Here is a 23,605-nt window from a genome sequence, read left to right on the forward strand (position 1 = left end):
GGGTCGACAGTGAGAATCTTTTCCCACGTATGGAGTTAGCTATTACAAGGGGGGCATAGCTTTAAATTAAGGGGGCTAGGTATAGGACAGATGTTAGGGGTAGGTTCTTTACTCAGCGAGTCGTGAGTTCATGGAATGCCCTGCCAGTAGCAGTGGTGGACTCTCCCTCATTATGGGCATTTAAGCGGGCATTGGATAGGCATATGGAGGATAGTAGGCTAGTGTAGGTTAGGTGGGCTTGGATCGGCGCAACATCGAGGGCCGAAGGGTCTGTACTGCGCTGTATTCTTCTATGTTCTATCACCTTTATTTGCACCTCCATCCACCTATTGCACTCCCCAGCCCCAACCCCCTCCCATTTATCTCTCCACATCCAAGACTCCCAGCCTCATTCCTGAAGAAGGGCTCCAGCCCAAAATGTCAATTTTCCTGCAACTCGGTTGATGCCTGATCTGCTGTCCTTTTCCAGCAACACACACTCAACTATAACCTGGCGTTGTGTGATTTTTAACTTTGTCCACCTCAGTCCAACAACAGTACTTCCATATTACAGGAGACATATTCAAGATGTATAAAATTATGAGGAGCATAGACAGGGCAGACAGGAAGAAATGTTTTCCTTTGATGGCTGGATCAATCCCCAGCAGACAGATTTAAGGTAAGAGGCAGAAGGTTCAGAGGAGATTATGAGGGTGGTGAAAATCTGGAACTCACTACCTAGAAGGATGTGGAGAGGGAGAACCCCTCATAATATTTTAAAAGTATTTAGATATGCACTTGCGATGCTAAGGCATACAAGGCAATGGGCCAAGTGCTGAAAAATGGGATTAGAATAGTTAGGTGGGTGATTTTGACTGGAATGAATACATTGGGGGTAAAGAGCCTGTATGTGTGATGAGCCTACAAAGATATAGATGGATTGTTCAGAAGGGCAGGCCAGTGGCAGATGGAATTTAACCCTGATAAGTGTGACATGATGCACTTTGGCAGAAGGGATAAGACAAGGGTGCACTCAATGAATGGAAGGTCTAGAAAGCTAGGAAGAACAGAGGGACCTTGTGGTACTCGTCCACAGATACCTGAAGACAGCTGGACAGGCTAACAGAGTAATTAAGGAGGTGCACAGGACTTCAGCAGAGGGACAGATTATAAGAGCAAGGAAGTTATGTTGGATTTGTACAGAACTCTGGTTAGGCCAAAGATGGAGTATTATGTGCAGTTCTGGTATTACAGGAAGGATGTGTGGGTTAGATGCATTAGTTAGGGGTAAAATGTGGAGTAATAGGGTAGGGGAATGTATCAGGAGGGTTACTGTTCAGAGGGTCGGTGTGGACTTGTTGGGCCAAATGGCCTGTTTCCACACTGAACAAAACTGGTGAGGGGTCAGAGGAGATTCACTAGGATGTTGTTTGAAATGGAGCAGTTTAGAATCATAGAATCCCTACAGTGTGGAAACAGGCCATTTGGCCCAACAAGTCCACACCGACCCTCCGAACAGAAACCCTCCCAGATACATTCCTCCACCCTATTACTCCACATTTTACCCGTAACTAATGCACCTAACCCACACATCCCTGAACATCATGGGCAATTTTGAATGGTCAATTCACCTAGCCCGCATTATGCGAGGAAACTGGAGCATCCAGAGGAAACCCACACAGACACAGGAAGGAATGTGCAAACTCCACCCAGACAGCCACCCGAGGCTAGAATCGAACCCGGATCCCTGGTGCTGTGAGGCAGTATACTAACCACTGAGCCACCATGCCATCCCAATTTAGCAAGAAGGGAGGCTGAATAAGTTCAGGTTGTTTTCTTTGGAGCAGAAAAGATTGAGAGAAGACTTGATTGAAGTCACACAGCGAGTTCCAGATTCCCACCACTCTCTGGGAGAAGGATTTTCCTCATATCACCTCTAAAAAGGTTTTGCTCACATGAGATTATGAGGCAGATACACACAGTGTTTTTCTTTTACTTACTCACAGGATGTGGGCATCACTGGCTAGGCCTGCATTTGATTGCCCATGGGAACTTAAGGTCAACCACATTGATGTGGATTTGGAGTCACATGGAGCCAGATAAGGATGGTCGATTTCCTTGCCTAAAGAACATTAGTGAACTAGATAGGTTTTGCAAACAATCAATAATGGATTCATAATCATTGTCAGATTCTTAATTCCAGATTTTTTATTGAATTCAAATTCCACCATTTACCGTGGTGGGTTTTGAATCAGGGGTCCGAGAACCTTAGCTAGATTTTTGGATTAATGTTCTAGCAATAATACCATTGGGCCATTGCCTACCCCAATGCTGGATAGAAAGCAACTGTTATAATTTTAAAGTGAAAGGCGTAGGAGGGAGTTGAGGAAAATGATTTTTCACACAGAGGGTGGTGGGATTCTAGAACGCACTGCCTTGGAGGATAGATGAGGCAGGAAACCTACAATCTTTAAAAAGTATGAGGATGGGCACTTGAAATGTCACAACATTAAAGGCTATGCGCCAGGTGATGGAAACTAGGACTAGTGTAGAAAATAGTACAATTGTTTTCAGTGCAGAATTGATGGGAAGAAGGGTCTCTTCTCTATTATAAGTTTAGAACATAGAACAGTACAAGACAGTACAAGCCCTTCGGCCCTCGATGTTGTGCTGGCCTTTTATCTTACTCTAAGATCAGACTAACCTACGTACCCTTCAGTTTCTATGATATATTCCATCACATTGCGCCATGCTACAACTGTTTAAATAGGATAGAATTTTAACAGATCTAGGGATTCAAAATGGGCCTTTATTGGCCAATTTGGGTAATCAGCCGCAGCAGAATTCTATTCATAGAACATAGAACAGTACAGCACACTACAGGCTCTTCGGCCCTCAATGTTGTGCCGACCTTTTATCCTACTCTAAGATCAAACTAACCTATGTACCCTTCATTTTACTATCATCCATGAGCCTATCCAAGAGTCGCTTAAATGTCCCTAATGTATATGACTCTACTACCACTGCTGGCAGTGCATTCCACGCACCCACCACTGTCTGTGTAAAGGGTCCACATCTGACATCTTCCCTAAACCTCCCTCCGATCACCTTAAAATTATGACCCCTTGTGACAGCTATTTGCACCCTGGGAAAAAGGTCCAAATTACCTCTCATCCTTCTTCGCTCCAACAAGAAAAACACTAGTTCCTTCAACATTTCTTCATAAGACATGCCCTCCAGTCCAGGCAGCATCCTGGTGAATCTCCTCTGCATCCCCTCTAAGGCTTCCACATCCTTCTGTTACAACAGAGTGGTGAACCCTTCTGTTAATCAAACTAAACACCCAGAAAGGCTCACCTCGCCTTGTAATCTGTTAAAATATGAGTGACAGAGAACTCCTAACTTCCACTATTTAAAGAAAAAATATCAATTTTTTTAAACTCCAAAAGTGAACAAAGACAACAACTATCCACAACTCGAAGTTCACCTTTTCTCTTAACTGCTTATTACCTGCCTCCAACTCTATAACAATAAGCTGTTCCAATAAGAGACTCAATAAAATTACATCAACTTAATTTCAAAACCACACAGCTGCTGTCATCTTCGGTGTCCATCTTCTTCTGGTTGAGGATCTCCCTGGGTTGTCTTCTTTACTTTTACTGTAAATACGTTTCATATGAAAAGGTATCTTTGATAGAGTATGCTTTCTAATTTCTCTCTCAATGGCAATTGCTCTCTCTGCAATTTTCAAAATGCCTGCATTTTTATATGCCCAACATTATATCATCTCATTGGTTTGATGTTGGCAAAACAATAAATTCAAACTCAATTGAGTTTTAGCATCCTTGGGTATAATTTAAACTGATTGGTTAAATTTGAATTGTTGTCAAAACAGCAACCAACTCAGGTATACATTTCACAGCCAAATGTTAAATATTTTCAGTTTTCCAGTACACACTGAGACTGCCATCTAGTCATATCGCAGGTGCTTGTAAGCTTAGTTTAGAATAGCACTCACTCTCTCTTAAAGGTACAGTACATGCCTTCAACTTCATGATACTTCCTATAATGAGACCAGAACTGAATACAATATTCAGAGTGGGATCTAACCAGGGCTGTAAACAGCTGCAGCATAACCTCGCAGTTCTTAAACTCAATCCCCCTGCTAATGAAAGCCAACACACCATATGCCTTTTTAACAACCCTATCAACCTGGCTGGCAACTTTGAGGGATCTATGGATGTGGATGCCAAGTTCCCTCTGTTCCTCCACAATGCCAAGAATCCTGCCTTTAACCCTGTAATCTGAATTCAAATTCTACCTTCCAAACTGAATCACTTCACACTTTTCCAGGTTGAACTCCATCTTCCACTTCTCAGCCCAGCTCTGCATTCAGTCAATTGCAATCTACAACCTCATGTTTAGAGCAGTAGGAGACAGACCAGAGGTGATGTTGGAGACTAGGAGGTTGCTGGGAAGGTAAAGGACTTATCTTTGAAGCCCATGGCCATTTTCCTATCCTGGAGTAGCAGGGGACAGAGCGGAGAGATGTTGGAGACCAGGAAGGTAAGGACTTAGTATATATTTGGGCAGTGGCTAAACTCAAGATAATGCTGACTCCCCCCCCCCCCGCAAACTCCTCTAACTAGAAGAAAAGGACTTTGTAAGGTATGGCTTTTTTGTTGTTTTTTTTCTTTTCTTTCATATCTTTACGTGCATTGCTTGGTTTTAGTTAGTTGATATAAAGCTAAGCTGAAAAATGTGTTGCTGGAAAGGAGAATCAACAGTTCGGGCATAAGCTCTTCTGCAGGATTCCTGAAGAAGGGCTTATGCCCGAAACGTCGATTCGCCTGCTCCTTTGATGCTGCCTGACCTGCTGCGCTTTTCCAGCAACACATTTTTCAGCTCTGATCTCCAGCATCTGCAGTCCTCACTTTCTCCTAGTTGATATAAAGCTAAAGCTTACAATGGCAGGGGACATCAGACCCCATGGCATGTGCCTCTTGCTTGATGTGGGAGCTCAGAGACATGGCTGACGCTCCTGACTCTTACACTTGCAAGAACGGTGTCCAGCTGCTGCTCTTGTTTGACCATGTGACGGCTCTGGAATTGCGGATGTACTCACTGTGGAACATCCGCGATGCTGAGGAGGTTGTGGATAGCATGTTTAGTGAATTGGTCACACCACAGACTAGAATTGCTGAGGGAGACAGTGAATGGGTGAACAAAAGGTAAAGAAAGAGTAGGAAGGCAGTGCAGGTGTCCCCCAAGGTCTTCGCCCTCCAAAACAGGTATACCATTTTGGATATTGTTGGGGGACATGGCTCACCAGGGGAGGGAAGCAGTTGCCAGGATCATGGCATTGTTGCGGGCACTGCTGTTCAGAAGGGCGGGAAAAAGACTCGTAGGGCCATAGTCATAAGGGATTCTATTGTTAGGAAAGTAGATAGATTAGATTAGATTAGATTAGATTACAGTGTGGAAACAGGCCCTTCGGCCCAACAAGTCCACACCGACCCGCCGAAGCGAAACCCACCCATACCCCTACATTTACCCCTTACCTAACACTACGGGCAATTTAGTATGGCCAATTCACCTAACCTGCACATCTTTGGACTGTGGGAGGAAACCGGAGCACCCGGAGGAAACCCACGCAGACACGGGGAGAACGTGCAAACTCCACACAGTCAGTCGCCTGAGTCGGGAATTGAACCCGGGTCTCTGGCGCTGCGAGGCAGCAGTGCTAACCACTGTGCCACCATGCCGCCCACCTTCGGTTTTGTGGCCGAAGACGAGACTCCTGGATGGTATTTTGCCTCACAGGTGCTCGGATCAGGGATGTCACGATCGCCTGCAGAGCATTCTGAAAGGGGAGGGTGAACAACCAGTTGTCGTGTTGCATATGGGCACCAATGTTATAAGTAAAAAAATGAGATGATGTCCTGAAAGCAGAATTCAGGGAGCTTGGAGAGAAGTTAAAGAGGAGGACCTCAAAGGTAGTGAACTCAGAATTGCTAACATTGCCATGTGCTAGTCAGGGTAGAAATGAAAGAATAAGTGACTTGAGGGAGGGGTTCAGATTTGTGGGACACTGGGGCTGGTTCTGGGGAAAGTAGGACTATTACAAATCGGATTGTCTACACCAGACTGGAACTAATGTTCTTGGGGGAGTATTGGCTACTGCTGTTGGGGAGGTTTTAAACTAATGTGGCAGGGAGCTGGGAACCAGAAGAGAAGACTAGTAGACTGTGAGGTGGAAACTAGAGACCATAATGATCATGAAGTTAGCACTACCAAGGGGAAGAGTAGGCAAAGAGCAGATGAACACAAAAGAACTGGCGGACAGGGAGGGATGATATCACAGCTGTGCTAAAGGAGGACACTATGGAGGGCCTGAGCAGTGAGGCATTATGGATGAAGCTGAGAAATAAGAAGGGTGCAGTTACATTGTTGGGGCTGTATTACAGGCCTCCCAACAGTGAGCGTGAGGTAGAAGAACAAATAGGTGCAAGGAGTATAGTGGGTATGGCAGGTAAACTTAGGGTTTGGATTGGTGCCTGGGAGTTTGATGTTATTGTGATCACAAAGACTTGGTTGAAGGAAGGGTATGATTGGCAACTAAATGATCCGGGATATAGATGCTTCAGACAGGACAGGGAGGGATGATATCACAGCTGTGCTAAAGGAGGACACTATGGAGGGCCTGAGCAGTGAGGCATTATGGATGAAGCTGAGAAATAAGAAGGGTGCAGTTACATTGTTGGGGCTGTATTACAGGCCTCCCAACAGTGAGCGTGAGGTAGAAGAACATATAGGTAAACAGATTATGGAAAGATGTAGAGACAACAAGGTGGTGGTGATGCGAGAGTTTGATTTTCCCAACATTGACTGGGTTACACTTTATGTCAGAGGGCTGGATGGGAATGAATTTGTAAGGAGCATCCAGGTAAGTTTTCTGGAGCAGTACGTCAATAGTCCGACAATAGAAGGGCCAATATTGGACCTGGTATTGGGGAATGAGCCAGGCCAGGTGGAAGAAGCTACATTGGGAAATTTCTTTGGGAACAGTGACCACAATTCTGTAAGTTTTGGAATACTCGTAGACAAAGATAAGAATGGTCCTAAGGGAACAGTGCTAAACTGGGCCAAGGCCAATTTTATCCAAATTCAGCAGGAGCTGGGAACTGACTGGCGACTGACTGTGTGGAGTTTGCACATTCTCCTCGTGTTTGCGTGGGTTTCCTCCGGGTGCTCCGGTTTCCTCCCACAGTCCAAAGATGTGCGGGTTAGGTGAATTGGCCATGCTAAATTGCCCGTAGTGTTAGGTGAAGGGGTCAATGTAGGGGTATGGGTGGGTTGCGGGTCACTGTGGACCTGTTGGGCCGAAGGGCCTGTTTCCACACTGTAAGTAATCTAATCTAAAGATGTGGATTGGGGACAGCTACTTGATATTTGATAAGTGGGAGGCTTTCAAAGATACGTTGAAGATAGTGCAGGATAGGCATGTCCCTTTGACAACAAGGGATAGGAAAGGCAAGATTTATGAACTGTGGATGACAGGAGAAATCGTGCGATTAGCCATGAGGAAAAGGGAAGAGTACATAAGATCCAGGCAGCTAAGAACAGAACATGCCTTCAGGGATATCGAGAAAGTAGGACCAATCTTAAACAAAGAATCGAGCAGACTAAAAGGGGTCATGAAATAACTTTAGCAAGCGGATTTTAGGAGAATCCCAAGGCCTTTTATTCAGAAATAAGAAGCAAGAGGGTAACTAGAGAAAGGGTAGGTCCACTAAAGGATAAAGAGGGAAGGTCGAACCTGAGAAAATGGGTGAGATTCTGACTGATTACTTTGCTTCAGTGTTCACTGAGGAGAGGGACATGATGAACCTTAAGATTAAAGATAGAAGTTTGATTAGTCTGGTTCACGATGTGTTGGATAGGCTAGAGGTTATTAAGGTGGTCAAATCCCCGGGACCGGATGGGATCTATCCCAGGTTGCTGAGAGAGGCAAGAGAGGAAATAGCTGGGGCCCTGACAGGCATCTTTGTAGTATCCTTAAACACAGGTGAAATATCGGAGGTCTGGAGGGTTGCTAATGTTGTCCCCCTGTACAAGAAGGGTAGTAGGGATATTCCAGGAAACTATAGACCAGTGAGCCTGATATCAGTGGTGGGAAAGTTGCAGGAGAAGGTACTGAGGGATAAAATCTATTTCTATTCAGAAAAGAATGGGCTTATCGGTGATAGGCAACATGATTTTGTGTGGGGGAGATCGTACCTATCCAAATTAATAGACTTCTTTGAAGAAGTGACCAAGTTGATAGATGAAGGAAGGGCTGCAGATGTCATATACATGAACTTTAGTAAGGCTTTTAATAAGGTTCCCATGGTAAACTAATAGACAAAGTGCAGGCTGTTCTAGCCATGCGGATGAAGAACTGGTTGAGCAACAGGAGACTGAAAGTAGTTGAAGGGAGTTTCTCGAAGTGGAGAAAGGTGATCAGCCGTGTTCCACAGGGATCAGTGCTGGCGCCACTGTTGTTTGTGACATACATAAATGATCTGGAAGAGGGCATTGTTGGGCTTATCTGTAAGTTTGCAGATGACACGAAGATTGGTGGACTGTCAAAGAATACAGGAGAATATAGATAGACAGGAGAGTTGAGCGGAACTCAATCCAAATAAATGTGAGGTGATGCATTTTGGGAAGTTAATTCTAGAGCGAATTATACTGTAAATGGAAGAGCCTTGGGAAAAGTTGATGAGCAGACAATTCTTGGAGTTCAGGTCCATTGTACCCTGAAGGTGGCTGCACAGGTGGATAGCATGGCCAAAAAGGCATATGGTATGCTTGCCTGCATCGGACCGGGTATTGAGTACAACAGCTGTCAGGACATGTTAAAATTGTACAAGACTTTGGTTCGGCTGCCTTTGGAATACCGCGTACAATTCTGGTCGCCACATTACCAAAAGGATGTGGACGCTTTGGAGAGGGTGCAGAGAAGGTTTACGAGGACGTGGCCTGGCATAGAAGGTGCTAGCTATGAAGAGAGGTTGGATTGTTTTCATTAGAAAAAAGGAGATCGAGGGGGACTTGTTTGAGGTCTTCAAAATCCTAAAGGGTATAGACAGGGTAGATAGAGATAAGCTTTTTCTCAGGGTGAGGGATTCAATAACAAAAAGTCAACTGTTCAAGGTGAGAGGCAAAAAGTTTAAGGGGGATACACGCGGAAAATACTTTACACAGAGGGTGGTAGGTGCCTGGAACATGTTGCCAGCAGAGGTAGTAGAGGCAGGCACAGTAGATTCATTTAAGGTGCGTATGGACTGATGCATGAGTTGGTGGAGAGCAGAGGGATACAGATGTTTAGGAATTGGGTGATAGGTTTAGACAGTGGATTTGGATCAGCTCAGACTTGGAGGGCCGAAGGGCCTGTTCCTGGACTGTAAATTTTCTTTGTTCTTCTCGTGGCCTATGGGTTGGAAGAATAGATGTGGCAGGAACCTCACAACCTCTTAAAAAGTATTTGGATGGGAACTTGAAATATAACACTCAGGGTTCTGGGTCTCGTGTGGGAAAATGGGACGACTGTAGCTGACAGTATATTTTTGACAGTATAGACTTAATCGGCCGAAGGGCCTCTTCTGTGCTGTATGATTCTACGATCCTCCTCTCTACTCTTACCATTAAGCTGAGGGGTCAACCCTGACTCCATGAATAGTGCAAGCGTAGCACCAGGCAAATCGGGTGTCAACCTGGTGAAGCTCCACACACAAGTACTTGCATGTCAAACAGCAGAAGCAATGTGTGATAGAAAGAGCTAAGTGATCCCACAATAAATGAATCAAATCTAAATTCTGCTGACCTATCATGTCCAACCATGAATTATGTTAGACAATTGAATAACTAACAATAGATGGGGACAGCCGAGCGTGCCAATGCAAAAGACAAGGCTGAAACATGTGCATTCATCTTCACACAAAAGCACTGAGTTGAAGATCCATCTTGGTGTCCTCCTGAGATCGTCTGTATCAAAGTTTGGGAGAAGATTTGTAGCTCGGGTGCTCGTTGTTGTGGTTCTGTTCGCCGAGCTGGGAACATGAATTCGACTGGGACAACACTATTATTATAGGACAAGCCAAACAGAGAACAGCCAGGGAATTCCTAGAGGCATGGCACTCATCCACAGATTCAATCAATAAGCACATCGACCTGGACCCAATATACCGGCCACTGCAGCGGACAGCTGGAACTGACAACCAGAAGCACTACAAATGCCGGAGGAAACATCACAGAAGCGCTTCACAGGAGGCTCCCAAGCACTGAGGATGTCACCTAGAAAGGGGACGAAACGTCAGCAACACAAATTCCCAGCTCGGCGAACAGAACCACAACATCGTCTGTATCGTGGACCTGCTGAATAATTCAGTCATTTTTAAAATTTAATTATTAGATCATTTACTTTGAACAAATGTTTATGGAATGATAAATATCTTACGCCTCATCAGAGGACTCCCCTGCTCTTCTCTGAAAGACACAGAGTCTTTTCTGCCCACCTTAAGAGAGAGATATTTCACCTTTCAGGACTGCACTGAAGTTGCCTGGATGATGTGCTTCTAGATTTACAATGGGCTTGAAACAAGAGATTCAGTCTTATTGTTTGTGTCTCAATAGTCAACAAGGTTGACACATACAGACACCTCTCAACTTTCAGCTCCAAGTTACCTCTCTTACAAACCACTTGTACTGAAGCCACTCTTCAACCTCACCCTATAAGAACCTCTCATCTAACAGTAAGACTAAGACAAGATCAGGATAGCAATGTGCAGCTCAGGAAAGGTACAAACACATGTGGATAAGAATGTGATTTAATGAGCATGAAATGATGGGATGGTGAGGACAGATGATACCTTGAATAGTGTCTTCCTTTGAAACTTCAGTCTCATTGTCATCATTTAAGCAGTAAACGGTCTCCCTCCTCACGTCCTCCTTCCGCAGAGTCTTGGCATCAACAGACATCCAGCTTTTCTTTACCTTCTCTTCAGTCATCTGTTTGAAGAGTTTTACATCTAAAGTTCTGATTGTCAAAAATTATACCTTTAAAGGGAAAACTGTTGGGGCAGCGCATTCAATACTTTAAACATGCATCATTGCCCAATATTAGAACTGTTACTTTTATATCCTCCCAATTTATATTCTAAAATTTAAATACCCACTTAACTAATGGTCTGTATGTGGAGGTCTATCATGTGCAAGTGCTGATGCCAAAAAACAACATAACTCATTGGTTTGTGTATGCAGTTTTGGTCCCCTTATTGTGGAACAATGTAAATGCATTGGAGGCAGGTTACGGGAGATTTACCCCTGCAGACAAAGCACAACATAGATACACCTGGTCGCAACCAGACAGGTCAATCCGCTCAAGAATAGATTTCCTGTTTGTGTCCCAACTGTTCTCAGTAAGTTCCACCAGCATCAAGCAGGTATTCTTCTCTGACCACTGCCTCCTGTGGGCTGGCTATCACCTACAGGACAACCAGCAGACTGGCAAGCAAACGTGGAAGTTGAATGTGAAGCTGTTGACCCCAGAAAAAATTGAGATCAAAAGGGATTATACCAGTTGGAGATTTGAAAAGGCCCTGTTAGAATCTCCAGTGGACTGGTGGGAAACAGTCAAAGGGAACATCAAAGGTTCTTTATTCTCAAAGGTGTTCAGAACGCGAGAGAGAGGCAGAGAAAACTCAACACCACAAAAGCATGTAGCACCTGCTCCTACTGCCAGACAATGAGTGTCAATGTCACACAGGACCAGCAGGAGGTGAAGAGCCACCAAACCTCGCTCTTTTCCTCAGAGGCCGGCAAGATAATTTTCCGGTCCAGAGTCCGCACTGTGGAGCAAAATGAGACATGCTTATGTTCCTTTTTCCAGAAGGTGCACAAGGAGAGCTCTATGCTCAGCAGCCTGAAGGAAGAAGATGGCTCAGTAACATCATCCCAGTCTGACATCATGAGGATCAGCAAATCCTTTATGCCAGTCTGCATGACACAAAGCGCACTATCAGTGCAGCCTCCCAGTCATTCCTGTCCTCTATCATGATGGTCTTGGATGACAGCACACAGGAGAGGTTGGATCAGCTGCAATCTCTGGATGAGCTGACCAAGGCCCTCGAGTCCTCAGAAAAGAATAAAACTCCTGGAAGTGATGGTTTCCCAGCTGGGTTTTAGATTTAGATTACTTACAGTGTGGAAACAGGCCCTTCGGCCCAACAAGTCCAGGCCGACCCGCCGAAGCGCAACCCACCCAGACCCATTCTCCTACATTTATCCCTTCACCTAACACTATGGGCAATTTAGCATGGCCAATTCACCTAACCTGCACATTTTTGGATTGTGGGAGTAAACCGGAGCACTCGGAGGAAACCCACGCATACATGGGGAGAATGTGCAAACTCCACACAGAGGCAGTAATTGAACCCGAGTCTCTGGTGTTGTGAGGCAGCAGTGCTAACCACTGTGCCGCCCTTATTCTGCTCTGTGGGACTTGATTGGGCGGGACCTGCTGGAGAGGTACGACAGTATGCTTCGGGCAGGTACCTTGAGTGAATCTATAAGGAAAGATATCATTACTCTCATTTACAAGCGGCAGGGGGAAGAAGGAAGAAATTAAAAATCAACGACTAATCTCACTGTTAAATGTGGACTATAAAATCCTGTCAAAGGTCATTGCCAACCTGGTCAGATCTGCTTTAGGGTCGGTGATTCACCCCGACCAAACCTATTCTGTACTGGGGCAGGACGATTGCTGAGAGTGTCACGCTCCTCAGGGATACAATCACCTACGTGCAGGACGGCAAGGGTCTGCCCACTTGCCTCATCAGCTTGGACCAGTAGAAAGCCTTCAACAGGATATCGCACAAGTAGATGAGGGATTTTGTCTCTTCGTGACACTCTCAGCGATCATCCTGCCCCGGTATAGCACAGGTTTGGTCAGGGTGAATCACCACACGCTGCCCTTGAAGCAGCTGTGGAGGGGACAAGACTGTCACACACCTCCTTCTGGAATGTGCTTTTGCAAAGTAAATCTGGAGAGGAATGCAGTGGTGTTTGTTGAGGTTCGTCCTGAGCAGCTCCATGTCACAGGACACCGTGCTCTAAAGTCTGTTTCCCAGGATGCACACCGAGGTAAACATCAACTGTGCCTGGAAAACCATCAACTCAGTGAAAGACACTCTTTGGTCTGCCCGAAACTTGCTGGTCCTCCAGGTGAAGGAGTTGACCCTGACTGACTGTTGCAGACTGGCACAATCCAAGGTCCAGGACTACACGCCGAGGGACGTGCTAAAGCTTGGGGCAGCTTCTGCCAAGGTGCAGTGGGAAAAGAGTACCATGTAAGGAACTTCTGCTAAAAGGTAATTGGGGGGGGGTGGCGCATTCAATAATTGGGCCCTGCTGATACCTCAGCTAAATGCCAAGAAGTTGATAGCAAATATAGAGAATGATGAATGTCAAGGCTTAATTTGTTCTCTGTAGATAAAGAGAATATAGATCTGAACAGCTTCATTAGCTGTACATGCACATAAAGATATATTTTTATGAACAAAGTACATTTTTGCAATAAATTAAAAAAACGAATAAGCAGAGTTTTGTTTTAATTCATAGGATTAAGAGCTGTTGGCAAGGCCAGCACTTACTGCCAATTCCTAATTCCTTCGAGGGCAGACAGACAAGCATCATCCACATTGTTGTGGTCCTGTAGTCACATGTAGGCTTGATCAGATAAAGACAGCACCTTCTCTAAAGGATATTACTGAAGCAGATGGGATTTTATGACAAATGACAGTTGCTATGTGGTCTCCATTAGGCAAGATTTTTATTGAATTCAAATTTCACCACCTGCTATGGTGGAATTCAAACCCATTTTCCCAGAATAATAAACTGGGATTACTAGCCCAGTGAAGTTATCACTACACCACTGCCTATCCTTGTCTTATGGAGTTAGGTTGCATAGGCTGGATTTGTTTGCATTGGAGTTTAGAAGAGTGAGTGGTGACTCAATAGAAGTATTAAGATCCTGAATGGTCTTGACAAGGTGGACATGAAAGAATGTTTCCTTTTGAGTCAGTACAGAACTAGGGGACATTGTTTGCCCTTTCATTGAATTACTCTGTGTAAAAAATCTTTCTTCGGACATATCCTTTAAACCTTCCCCTTCTCAACTTAAACTTATGTCCCTTTCAAGATGTCCCTCTCAGAAGCTCATTCAACTTTGAAATTCTTTGTTTCAGAAGGCAATAGAGATGGAGTCATTTAATACAGGTGGGCAAATTATTGTTTGGCAGGGATATCAAAGGTTATTGGGGAAATGGGAATGTGGAATTCAAATCACAAACAGATCAGCCATGATCTTATTGAATAGCTGAAGCAGATTTGAGAAGCAGATTGGTCTACTTTTGTTCCTATCTCAAATGTTTCCATAGTGGGCACAGTTATAGGGCTGACTACAAACATTTGGAAAATGATCAGCAAAGTAGAAATCATAACAGTGGCTTAAGAGTAGTTCAAGAAAAATAATTCCATGCAAATAGTCTCAGTGTCATGCATGCTCTTTGTTGCTCTCCCAGCACAAACATACCACTCTCTCCTTCTCCACAAACACATCCCATCCTCCACAATTCTCTCTCCATGAATATTTCACAGCAAACTCCTTCCCTTTTTAAATGCCGCAATGGCTTAACTCGATCAACAATGAACACTGTACTTCATCCTTCCCCAAAACAGTGAATTTCTCATCCCACCTTTCAAAAACTCTAGTGTTGCTTTTCCAGTTCCTTCTACTTCAATACAAAATCTACAACTCACTGCCTTATAGCCCACGATGTTGATGGTTATTCCAGAGCCGATGGTGAGCTGACATGGCCATGTCATGGGCTTCCTTTCGATTTTCTTAAATATGGATAGCCGTTCCACACTTTCTCTGGAATCAGAACAAACAACAAAGAAACATAGAAAACAGGAGTAGGAGTATGCCATTTGGTTCTTCACCTGACAAAGGAGCAGCACTCCAAAAGCTTATAATTTCAAATAAATCTGTTGGACTATGATCTGGTGTCATGTGATTCTGACCTTCTCGACCCCAGTCCAACACTGGGACCTCTATATTTGGTTCTTCAAGCCTGCTCTGCCATTCATTATGATCATGGCTGACCATCCAACTCTGTAGCCTGTTTCTGCTTTTCCCAAATATCATTTGATCCCTTTACTCCCCAGTGCTATATGCAATTCTTTCTTGAAATCATACAATGTTTTAGCCTTGACTGCTTTCCTGAAGAAGGGCTTATGCCCAAAACGTCGATTCTCCTGCTCCTTGGATGCTGCCTGACTTGCAGCGCTTTTCCAGCAACACATTTTTAAGCTCTGATCTCCAGCATTTGCAGTCCTCACTTTCTCCTGCTTTCTATGGTAGCAAATTCCATAAGTTCACCATTCTCTGGGTGAAGAAATTTGTTCTCATCTCAATCCTAAATAGCTTACCCTGTATCCTTAGTCTGTGACTCTTGGTTCAGAACTCTTCAGCCATCGGGAACATCCTTTCTGCATTTATCCTGTCTATCCTGTTCAATTTTTATGGGTTTCTATGAGATCCCCCGATCCTCCCATTCTTCTGAACTTCAGCAAATATAATGCTAACTGATTCAATCTTACATCATACATCAATGGGGAAGGCGATAGTCTTGTGGTATTATCAGTAGACTATTAATCCAGAAACTCAGCTAATGCTCTGGTGACCCGGGTTCAAATCGCGCTATGGCAGATGATGGAATTTGAAGTCAATTAAAAAGAAAATCTGGAATTAGGAATCTACTGATCACCATTGAAATCCATTGTCAACTGTTGGAAAAACCTATCTGGTTCAAAATGCCTTTCAGGGAAGGAAATCTGCCATCCTCACCTGGTCTGGCCTTTAGGGGCAACTGCAGACCCACAACAATATGGTTGACTCTCAACTGTCCTCAAAATGGCCCAGCAAGCCAGTCAGTTGTGCCAAACAAAATCTTCAAAATGAAACCAGACTAGTTAAGCAACAGCCTGATAGTCATACTCATGGAATCATACCCTACAGACAATGTACCAGACACCATCTGAATAGGTCTTGTCCAGCCGGCTTGACAGATCCGGCTCAGATGGGGGCACAGTGGTATACAGTCGGGAGGGAGATGCCCTGGGAGTCGTCAAAATTGACTCTGACCTCCCTCAGCGGATGAATTGATACTCCTCCATGTTGAACAATAGAGGAAGCACTGAGGATGGCAAGGGTACAAAACATACTCTGGGGGTTTCAATGTCCAGCACCAAGAGTGGATTGGCAGCAGTACGACTGATCAAGTTGGTCGGGTCTTAAAGGATATAGTTGCTAGACTGGGTCTACTATATTGGTAAGAGCACCCACAGCACAGTACTTGTGGAGACTGTGACAAAGCTGTCACTTTAAAAAGGTTATTTTGTCCTGGGTTTTGAAGATAGGATGTAAAGGCAGAGGTGCTTATGAGTCTAGGGCACCTTTAGGTTTTTTTCGAAATGATTTAACAATAGTCAAGGAGTGGCCAGTTCAGGTTTTTCTACTTTTTTTTTACAGTAGCAGTCACAAGATGTTTTCAGTACCAGAAAGGTTGCAAGCTTCAGTAAATAACTTCTAACCAACTTTCCTTGATGTTGTTCCTTCCTGCCTGTAAGAATCTGTGTTTGAATTTATCTTTTTGCCAAGGGGTGTGTTTATGGGATGTTACTATATTGGAACAGTTAATTAGTAATAGTTACTGTATTGAGTCGGTTAAATTTTCCAATAGTTAAGCTATTAGTGGGCGGCACGGTGGCACAGTGGTTAGCACTGCTGCCTCACAGCGCCTGAGACCCCGGTTCAATTCCCGCCTCAGGCGACTGACTGTGTGGAGTTTGCACGTTCTCCCCGTGTCTGCGTGGGTTTCCTCCGGGTGCTCCGGTTTCCTCCCACAGTCCAAAAAGATGTGCAGGGTCAGGTGAATTGGCTATGCTAAATTGCCCGTAGTGTTAGGTAAGGGGTAAATGTAGGGGTATGGGTGGGTTTCGCTTCGGCGGGTCGGTGTGGACTTGTTGGGCCGAAGGGCCTGTTTCTACACTGTAATGTAATCTAATCTAATCTAATCTATTCTAAATTCCAATTTCCTTTGTTTGTGTTTTAACTATAGTATTTAAACAAATTATGTCTTGCTTAAAGGCAAGTGATTTGACCAATTTCCTCATATCTAGAACACTTAATTCACATCTACCCTTAAAATAAGACAAAGTTATAGTATAGCGTCCCTTCTTAAAATATTTTGAGGGTGTCTAGCCTGGTTCATAGCAAGACTAAGTCCCACCTTCACACTGAGAATAACTTGCACCAACTTGTGATGATTACTGTGCTAAATAGGGCAGACTTCGAACATAGACTTCCTGATGAAGGGCTTTTGCCCAAAACGTCGATTCTCCTGCTCCTCGGATGCTACCTGACCTGCTGTGCTTTTCCAGCACTACACTCTCGACAGACTTTGAATACATCTAGCAACTCAAGACTGGGCATCCATGAGCCACTGTGGGCCACGAAAAGCAGCAGAATTTTACTCCAGCACAATCTGTAACCTCATGGCCTGCCATAACCCCTACACCCTCATCAAGCCAGGAGATCAACCTTGGTTCAGTAGAGGGGCATGTCAGGAGCAGCATCAGGCATATCTGAAATGGAGGTGTCAACCTAATGAAGCCACCAAACCGAACCAATTGTAAACCAAACAGCATAATCAACAATTGATAGACAGAGCTAAATGATCCTACAACCAACAGATCAGATCTAAGCTGTGCAGTACTGCCACATCCAGTTGCAAATGGTGGTGGATGATTAAACCAGTCACGGGAGAAGGCTCCACAAATATCCCCATCCTCAATAACAGCAGAGCTAAAGCTTTTGTAGCAATCTTCAGTTAGAAGTGCTGAATGAATGATCCATCTTGGTCTCCTCCAGTGTTCCCCAGTATCACAGATACCAGACTTCAGCCAATTTGATTCACTGTGTGTGATATGATTGGAGACACTGGATACTGCAAAGCTATGGACCCTGACAATAGTACTGAAGACTTGTGCTCCGGAACTTGTCGCTCCATTAGCCAAGCTATTCCAATGTAATTACAACACTGGCATCCACCTGACAATGTAGAAAATTGCCCAGTTATGACCCATGTATAAAAAGCATGACAAATCCAATTATTGTCCCATCAGTCTACTCTCAATTATCAGTAAAGTGATAGAAGGTGTCATCAACAGTGCTATCAAGCAACACCTGCTCAGCAATAACCTGCTCACTAATGCCTAGTTTGGTTCCACCAGGGCACTCATCCTCCTGACCTCATTGCAACCTTTGTTCAAACATGGACAAAAGAGCTGAATTCCAGAGGTGAAGTGAAAGTGACAACCCTTGACATCAAGGCTGCATTCAACAGACTGTGGCATCAAGGAGCCCGGACAAAATTGGAATCAAGGGGTATTTGGGGCAAACCTCCAGTGATTGGAGTCATACCTGACTCACTGGAAGAGGGTCATGGTTGTTGGAGGTCAGAATTGAGAATGTGGTGCTGGAAAAGCACATTGGTCAGGCAGCATCTGAGAAGCAAGAGAATCGATGTTTCGGGCATAAGCCCTTCATGACAAATGAGGTTTGTGGGCCAAAGGGGCTGACAGATAAAGAGGGGGGGGGGGGTGGACGGTAGTTGAGAGTGCAATAGGTAGAAGGTGGGGGTGCAGGTGAAACATCGGAGAGGAGGGTGGAGCAGATAGGTAGGAAGGAAGATGGACAGGTAGGACAGGTCAAGAGGGCGATGCAGAGTTGTAAGGTTGGATCTGGGATAAGGTGGGGGGAGGGGAGGAAACTGGTGAAATCCACATTGATTCCATGTGGTTGGAGGTCAGCCATCTCAGCTCCAGGACATCTCTACATTAGTTCCTCAGGATAGTGTCCTAGGCCCAACCATCTTCAGCTGCTTTATCAATGACCGTCCCTCTATTGTATGGTCAGAAATGGGGACATTTGTCAATGATTGCACAATGTTCAGCAGCATTTGCGACTCCTCAGATACTGAAGCAGTCCATGTTCGAATGCAACAAGATCTGGACAATTTCCAGGCTTGGGCTGACAGGTGGAAAGTAACATTCGCGCTAGACAAATGGCAGGCTATGACCATCAACAACAAGAGATTATACAACCATTGATATTCAATGATGTTACCACCGCTGGATCCCTCACTATCAACATCCTCAGGGTTATTGTTGACCAGAAGCTCAACTGGATTCACCACATAAACACAGTGGCTACAAGGGCTAGGAATACTGCAGCAAGTAACTCACTTCTATACTCTACAAAGCCTGTCCATCATCAACAAAACACACTTCATGAGTGTGATAGAATACGCCCCACTTGCCTGGATCACTGCAGCCCCAACGACATTCAAGGTTTGACACTAACCAAGAAAAAGCAATTCATTTCACAAGCACTCACTCCCTCCACCAAAGACACACAACAGCAGGACTGTTTACTATCTACAAGATGCAGATGAAAGAACCTCAGACAGCACCTTCCAAAGCAACGACCACTTCCATCTAGGAGGACGTGGGCAACAGATATATGAGAACACCACCACCTTCAAGTTCCCCTCCAAGCAACTGACCATCCTGACTTGGAAATGTATTGCTGTACCTTCAATGTAACTGGGCCAACATCCTGAAATTCTCTCCCTAATGGCATTGTGGGTCAACCCACAGTAGGCGAAATGTGTCGGTTCAAGAAGGCACTACCTTCTCAAGGGCAGCTAAGGATGGGTAATAAATGCTGGCTAGCCAATGATGCTCACATCCCACAAATAAATAATGTCCTGCCACCCCTGGAATCAGTTTAGTAAACCTTTGTTACACTCCATATGTAGCAAGAACATCCCTCCTCAGATAAAGAGACCAAAACTGCATGCCATATTCCAGGTGTCATCTCATCAATGCCCTGCATAACTGCAGCAAGACATCCCTGCTCTTGTGCTTGAATCCTCATACTGTGAAGGCCAACATACCACTGACCTTCCTTCCCACCTGCTGCACCTGCACGCTTACCTTAAACGACTGTAGTGTCAGGAGAGTCTTGTTGCACATTCCCTCTCTCAATTTACACTAATCCAGATAATAACCTGCCTTCCTGTTTTTTGCTACCAAAGTAGACAACCTCACATTTATCCACATTATACTGCATCTGCCATGTGTTTCAGTTACTTTTTCCTGCCAAAATTGCATTCCAGTCAATCCTGCCAAGTCAGTTCTCCATCAATTGAATTTTCTTACCTGAATTGTTATTCATCATTCTCCACCATCACCCTGAAGCTGACGATGCAATGATCACAGTGTTCTGTCCTCTCCCAATGCCTGATCCATCTCAAAGAACAAATAACAGTACAGCACAGGAATAGGCCTTTCGGCCCACCAAGACTCTGCTGACATACAAAGCCATTCTCAACTAAAAAGCTTTTGCCTTTACACAATCTATATCTCTATTCTCTATTCTCTGCCTATTCATACATCTGTCAATATGACTCTTAAACATTGCTATTGTATCCACCTCCCACCTCCTCCTCTGGCAGCAGATTCCAGGTACTTCCAGGAGGATGTGTTGAACATTTTGAAAATCATGAGGATAGATAAATCCCCTGGGCCAGATGGAATATACCATAGGTTACTACAGGAAGCGAGGGAAGAGATTGCTGCACCTTTGGCAATGATCTTTGCATCCTCACTGACCACTGGAGTACTGCCAGATGATTGGAGGATGGCAAACATTTTTCCCTTGTTCAAGAAAGGGAACAGGGATAATCCTGGGAATTATAGACCAGTCAGTCTCACGTCTGTGGTGGGTAAAGTAGTGGATAGCATTCTGAGAAACAGGATTTATGATTACTTAGAAAATCATAATTTGAGAGAGCCAGGTCATGCCTCACAAACCTTACTGAATTCGTTGAGGATACGACAAAATACACTGAAGAAGGTAGAGCAGTGGATGTAGTGCACGTAGATTTTAGCAAGGCATCTGATAAGGTTCCCCATGGTAGGCTCTTTCAGAAAGTAAGGAGCATGGGACACAGAAATCTGGCTGTCTGGATACAGAACTGGCTGACCCATAGAAGACAGAGGGTACTGGTAGATGGTAAATATTCAACCTACAGCTTGGTGACCAGTAGTGTTCTGCAGGTTTCTGTTCTGGGACCTCTGCTCTTTGTGATTTTGATCAATGATTAAATTAGATTAGATTCCTTACAGTGTGGAAACAGGCCCTTCAGCTCAGCAAATTCACACCTACCCTCCGAAGAGCAACCCACCTAGACCGGTCTCCCTCTGATTAATGCACCTAATTCTATGGACAATTTAGCATGGCCAATCTACCTGACCTGCACATCTATGGATTGTGGGAGGAAACCAGAGCACCTGGAGGAAACCCAAGCAGACACGGGGAGATTGTGCAAACCCCACACAGTCACCGGAGGCTGGAACATGTTGATTAAAATGATATTAGAATTGTGATTTGATGGAGAAGGAAAAGATATTAGTATTGAATTTCAGAATTTTGGCATGGGATGACTGAAAGCACAGCCATTCGTGTTGATTGGAGTCACACCTGCTCCTTCTAGAGGTTTGTAAAATCATGGGAAGGATGAATAGTCAAGGTCTATTCCCCAGGATAAGGGAATCCAAAACTACAGGACATAGGTTTAAGGTGGGAAGAGAAAGATTAAGAGGGACCGAAAGGGCAACCGTTTCACTCAGAGGGTGGTGAGAGTATGGAAAGAACTGCCAGAGGAAGTGGGGGAGGTTTGTACAAGTACAACATTTAAAAGGCATGGGTATATTAATAGGAAGGGTTTAGATGGATATGGGACAAATGCTGGCAAATGGGACTAGAATAGTCCAGAATATCTGGTCGGCTTAGATGAGTCAAAGAATCTGTTTCTCTGCTGTACACCTCCATGATTCATTAATTCAATTGATCAAGGTCTCTTTGTAATCTTAAGACTGTTAAGTATTATACAAACCCTGTCCAAAATACAACCAATCTTAAAGAACAAAGAGAACAAAGAAAATTTACAGCCCAGGAACAGGCCATTCGGCCCTTCAAGCCTGAGCCGGTCCAGATGGTTTAGATGGAGAGGAATTTGTTAAGTGTGTACAAGACAATTTTCTGATTCAGTATGTGGATGTACCTACCAGAGAAGGTGCAAAACTTGACCTACTCTTGGGAAATAAGGCAGGGCAGGTGACTGAGGTGTGAGTGGGGGAGCACTTTGGGGCCAGCAACCATAATTCTATTAGATTTAAAATAATGATGGGAAAAGGATAGACCAGATCTAAAAGTTGAAGTTCTAAAATGGAGAAAGGCCAATTTTGATGGTGTTAGGCAAGAACTTTCGAAAGCTGATTGGGGGCAGATGTTCGCAGGTAAAGGGACGGCTGGAAAATGGGAAGTCTTCAGAAATGAGATAATGAGAATCCAGCAAAAGTATATTCCTGTTAGACTGGTAGGTATAGGGAATGCTGGATGACTAAAGAAATTGAGAGTTTGCTTAAGAAAAAGAAGGAAGCTTATGTAATATAGACAGGGTAGATCGAGTGAATCCTTAGAAGAGTATAAAGGAAGAAGGAGTATACTTAAGAGGGAAATCGGAAGGGCAAAAAGGGGACATGAGATAACTTTGGCAAGAAGAATTAAGGAGAATCCAAAGAGTTTTTACAAATACATTAAGAACAAAAAGGTAATTCGGGAGAGAATAGGACCCCTCACTTATCAGCAAGGCGGCCTTTGTGTGGAGCCACAGAAAATGGGGGAGATACTAAATGAGTACTTTGCATCAGTATTTACAGTAGAAAAGGATATGGAAGACATAGACTGTAGAGAAATAGATGGTGACATCTTACAAAATGTCCAGATTACAGAGGAGGAAGTGCTGGATGTCTTGAAAAGGGTAAAGGTGGATAAATCCCCAGGACCTAGAACTCTGTGGGAAGCTAGAGAAGTGATTGCTGGGCCTCTTGCTGAGATATTTGTATCATCGATAGTCACAGGTGAGGTGCCAGGAGACTGGAGGTTGGCTAATGTGGTGCCACTCTTGAAGAAGGGTGGTAAAGACAAGCCAGGGAACTACAGACCAGTGAGCCTGACGTTGGTGGTGGGCAAGTTGTTGGACGGAATCCTGAGGACGTAAATGTATTGGAAAGGCAAGGACTGATTAGGGATAGTCAACATGGCTTTGTGCGTGGGAAATCATGTCTCACAAACTTGATTGAGTTTCTGAGGAAGTAACAAAGAAGATTGATGAGGTCAGAGCGGTAGATGTGATCTATATGGACTTCAGTAAGGCGTTCAACAAGGTTCCCCATGGGAGACTGATTAGCAAGGTTAGATCTCACGGAATTCAGGGAGAACTAGCCATTTGGATACAGAACTGGATGAAAGGTAGAAGACAGAGGGTGGTGGTGGAGGGCTGTTTTTCAGACTGGAGGCCTGTGACCAGTGGAGTGCCACAAGGATCGG

The 23,605-nt window shown here is 44.4% G+C and overlaps 1 protein-coding gene across 1 annotated transcript in view; it reads right to left on the reverse strand.

Moving 5' to 3' along the window:
* The window catches only part of xrcc5 (X-ray repair complementing defective repair in Chinese hamster cells 5), a 307,464-nt gene that overhangs the window by 145,789 nt on the left and 138,070 nt on the right, over window positions 1-23,605 (reverse strand). Inside the window, exons 8-9 of the mRNA XM_043694532.1 lie at window positions 14,842-14,956; window positions 10,893-11,031 (exon numbers count right to left, since the gene is read on the reverse strand). Coding sequence (XP_043550467.1) covers window positions 10,893-11,031; window positions 14,842-14,956 — 254 coding nt within the window. The remainder of the gene's footprint in view (window positions 1-10,892; window positions 11,032-14,841; window positions 14,957-23,605) is intronic.

This window comes from Chiloscyllium plagiosum, chromosome 7, assembly GCF_004010195.1.
Source record: "Chiloscyllium plagiosum isolate BGI_BamShark_2017 chromosome 7, ASM401019v2, whole genome shotgun sequence".
Lineage (NCBI taxonomy): Eukaryota > Metazoa > Chordata > Chondrichthyes > Orectolobiformes > Hemiscylliidae > Chiloscyllium > Chiloscyllium plagiosum.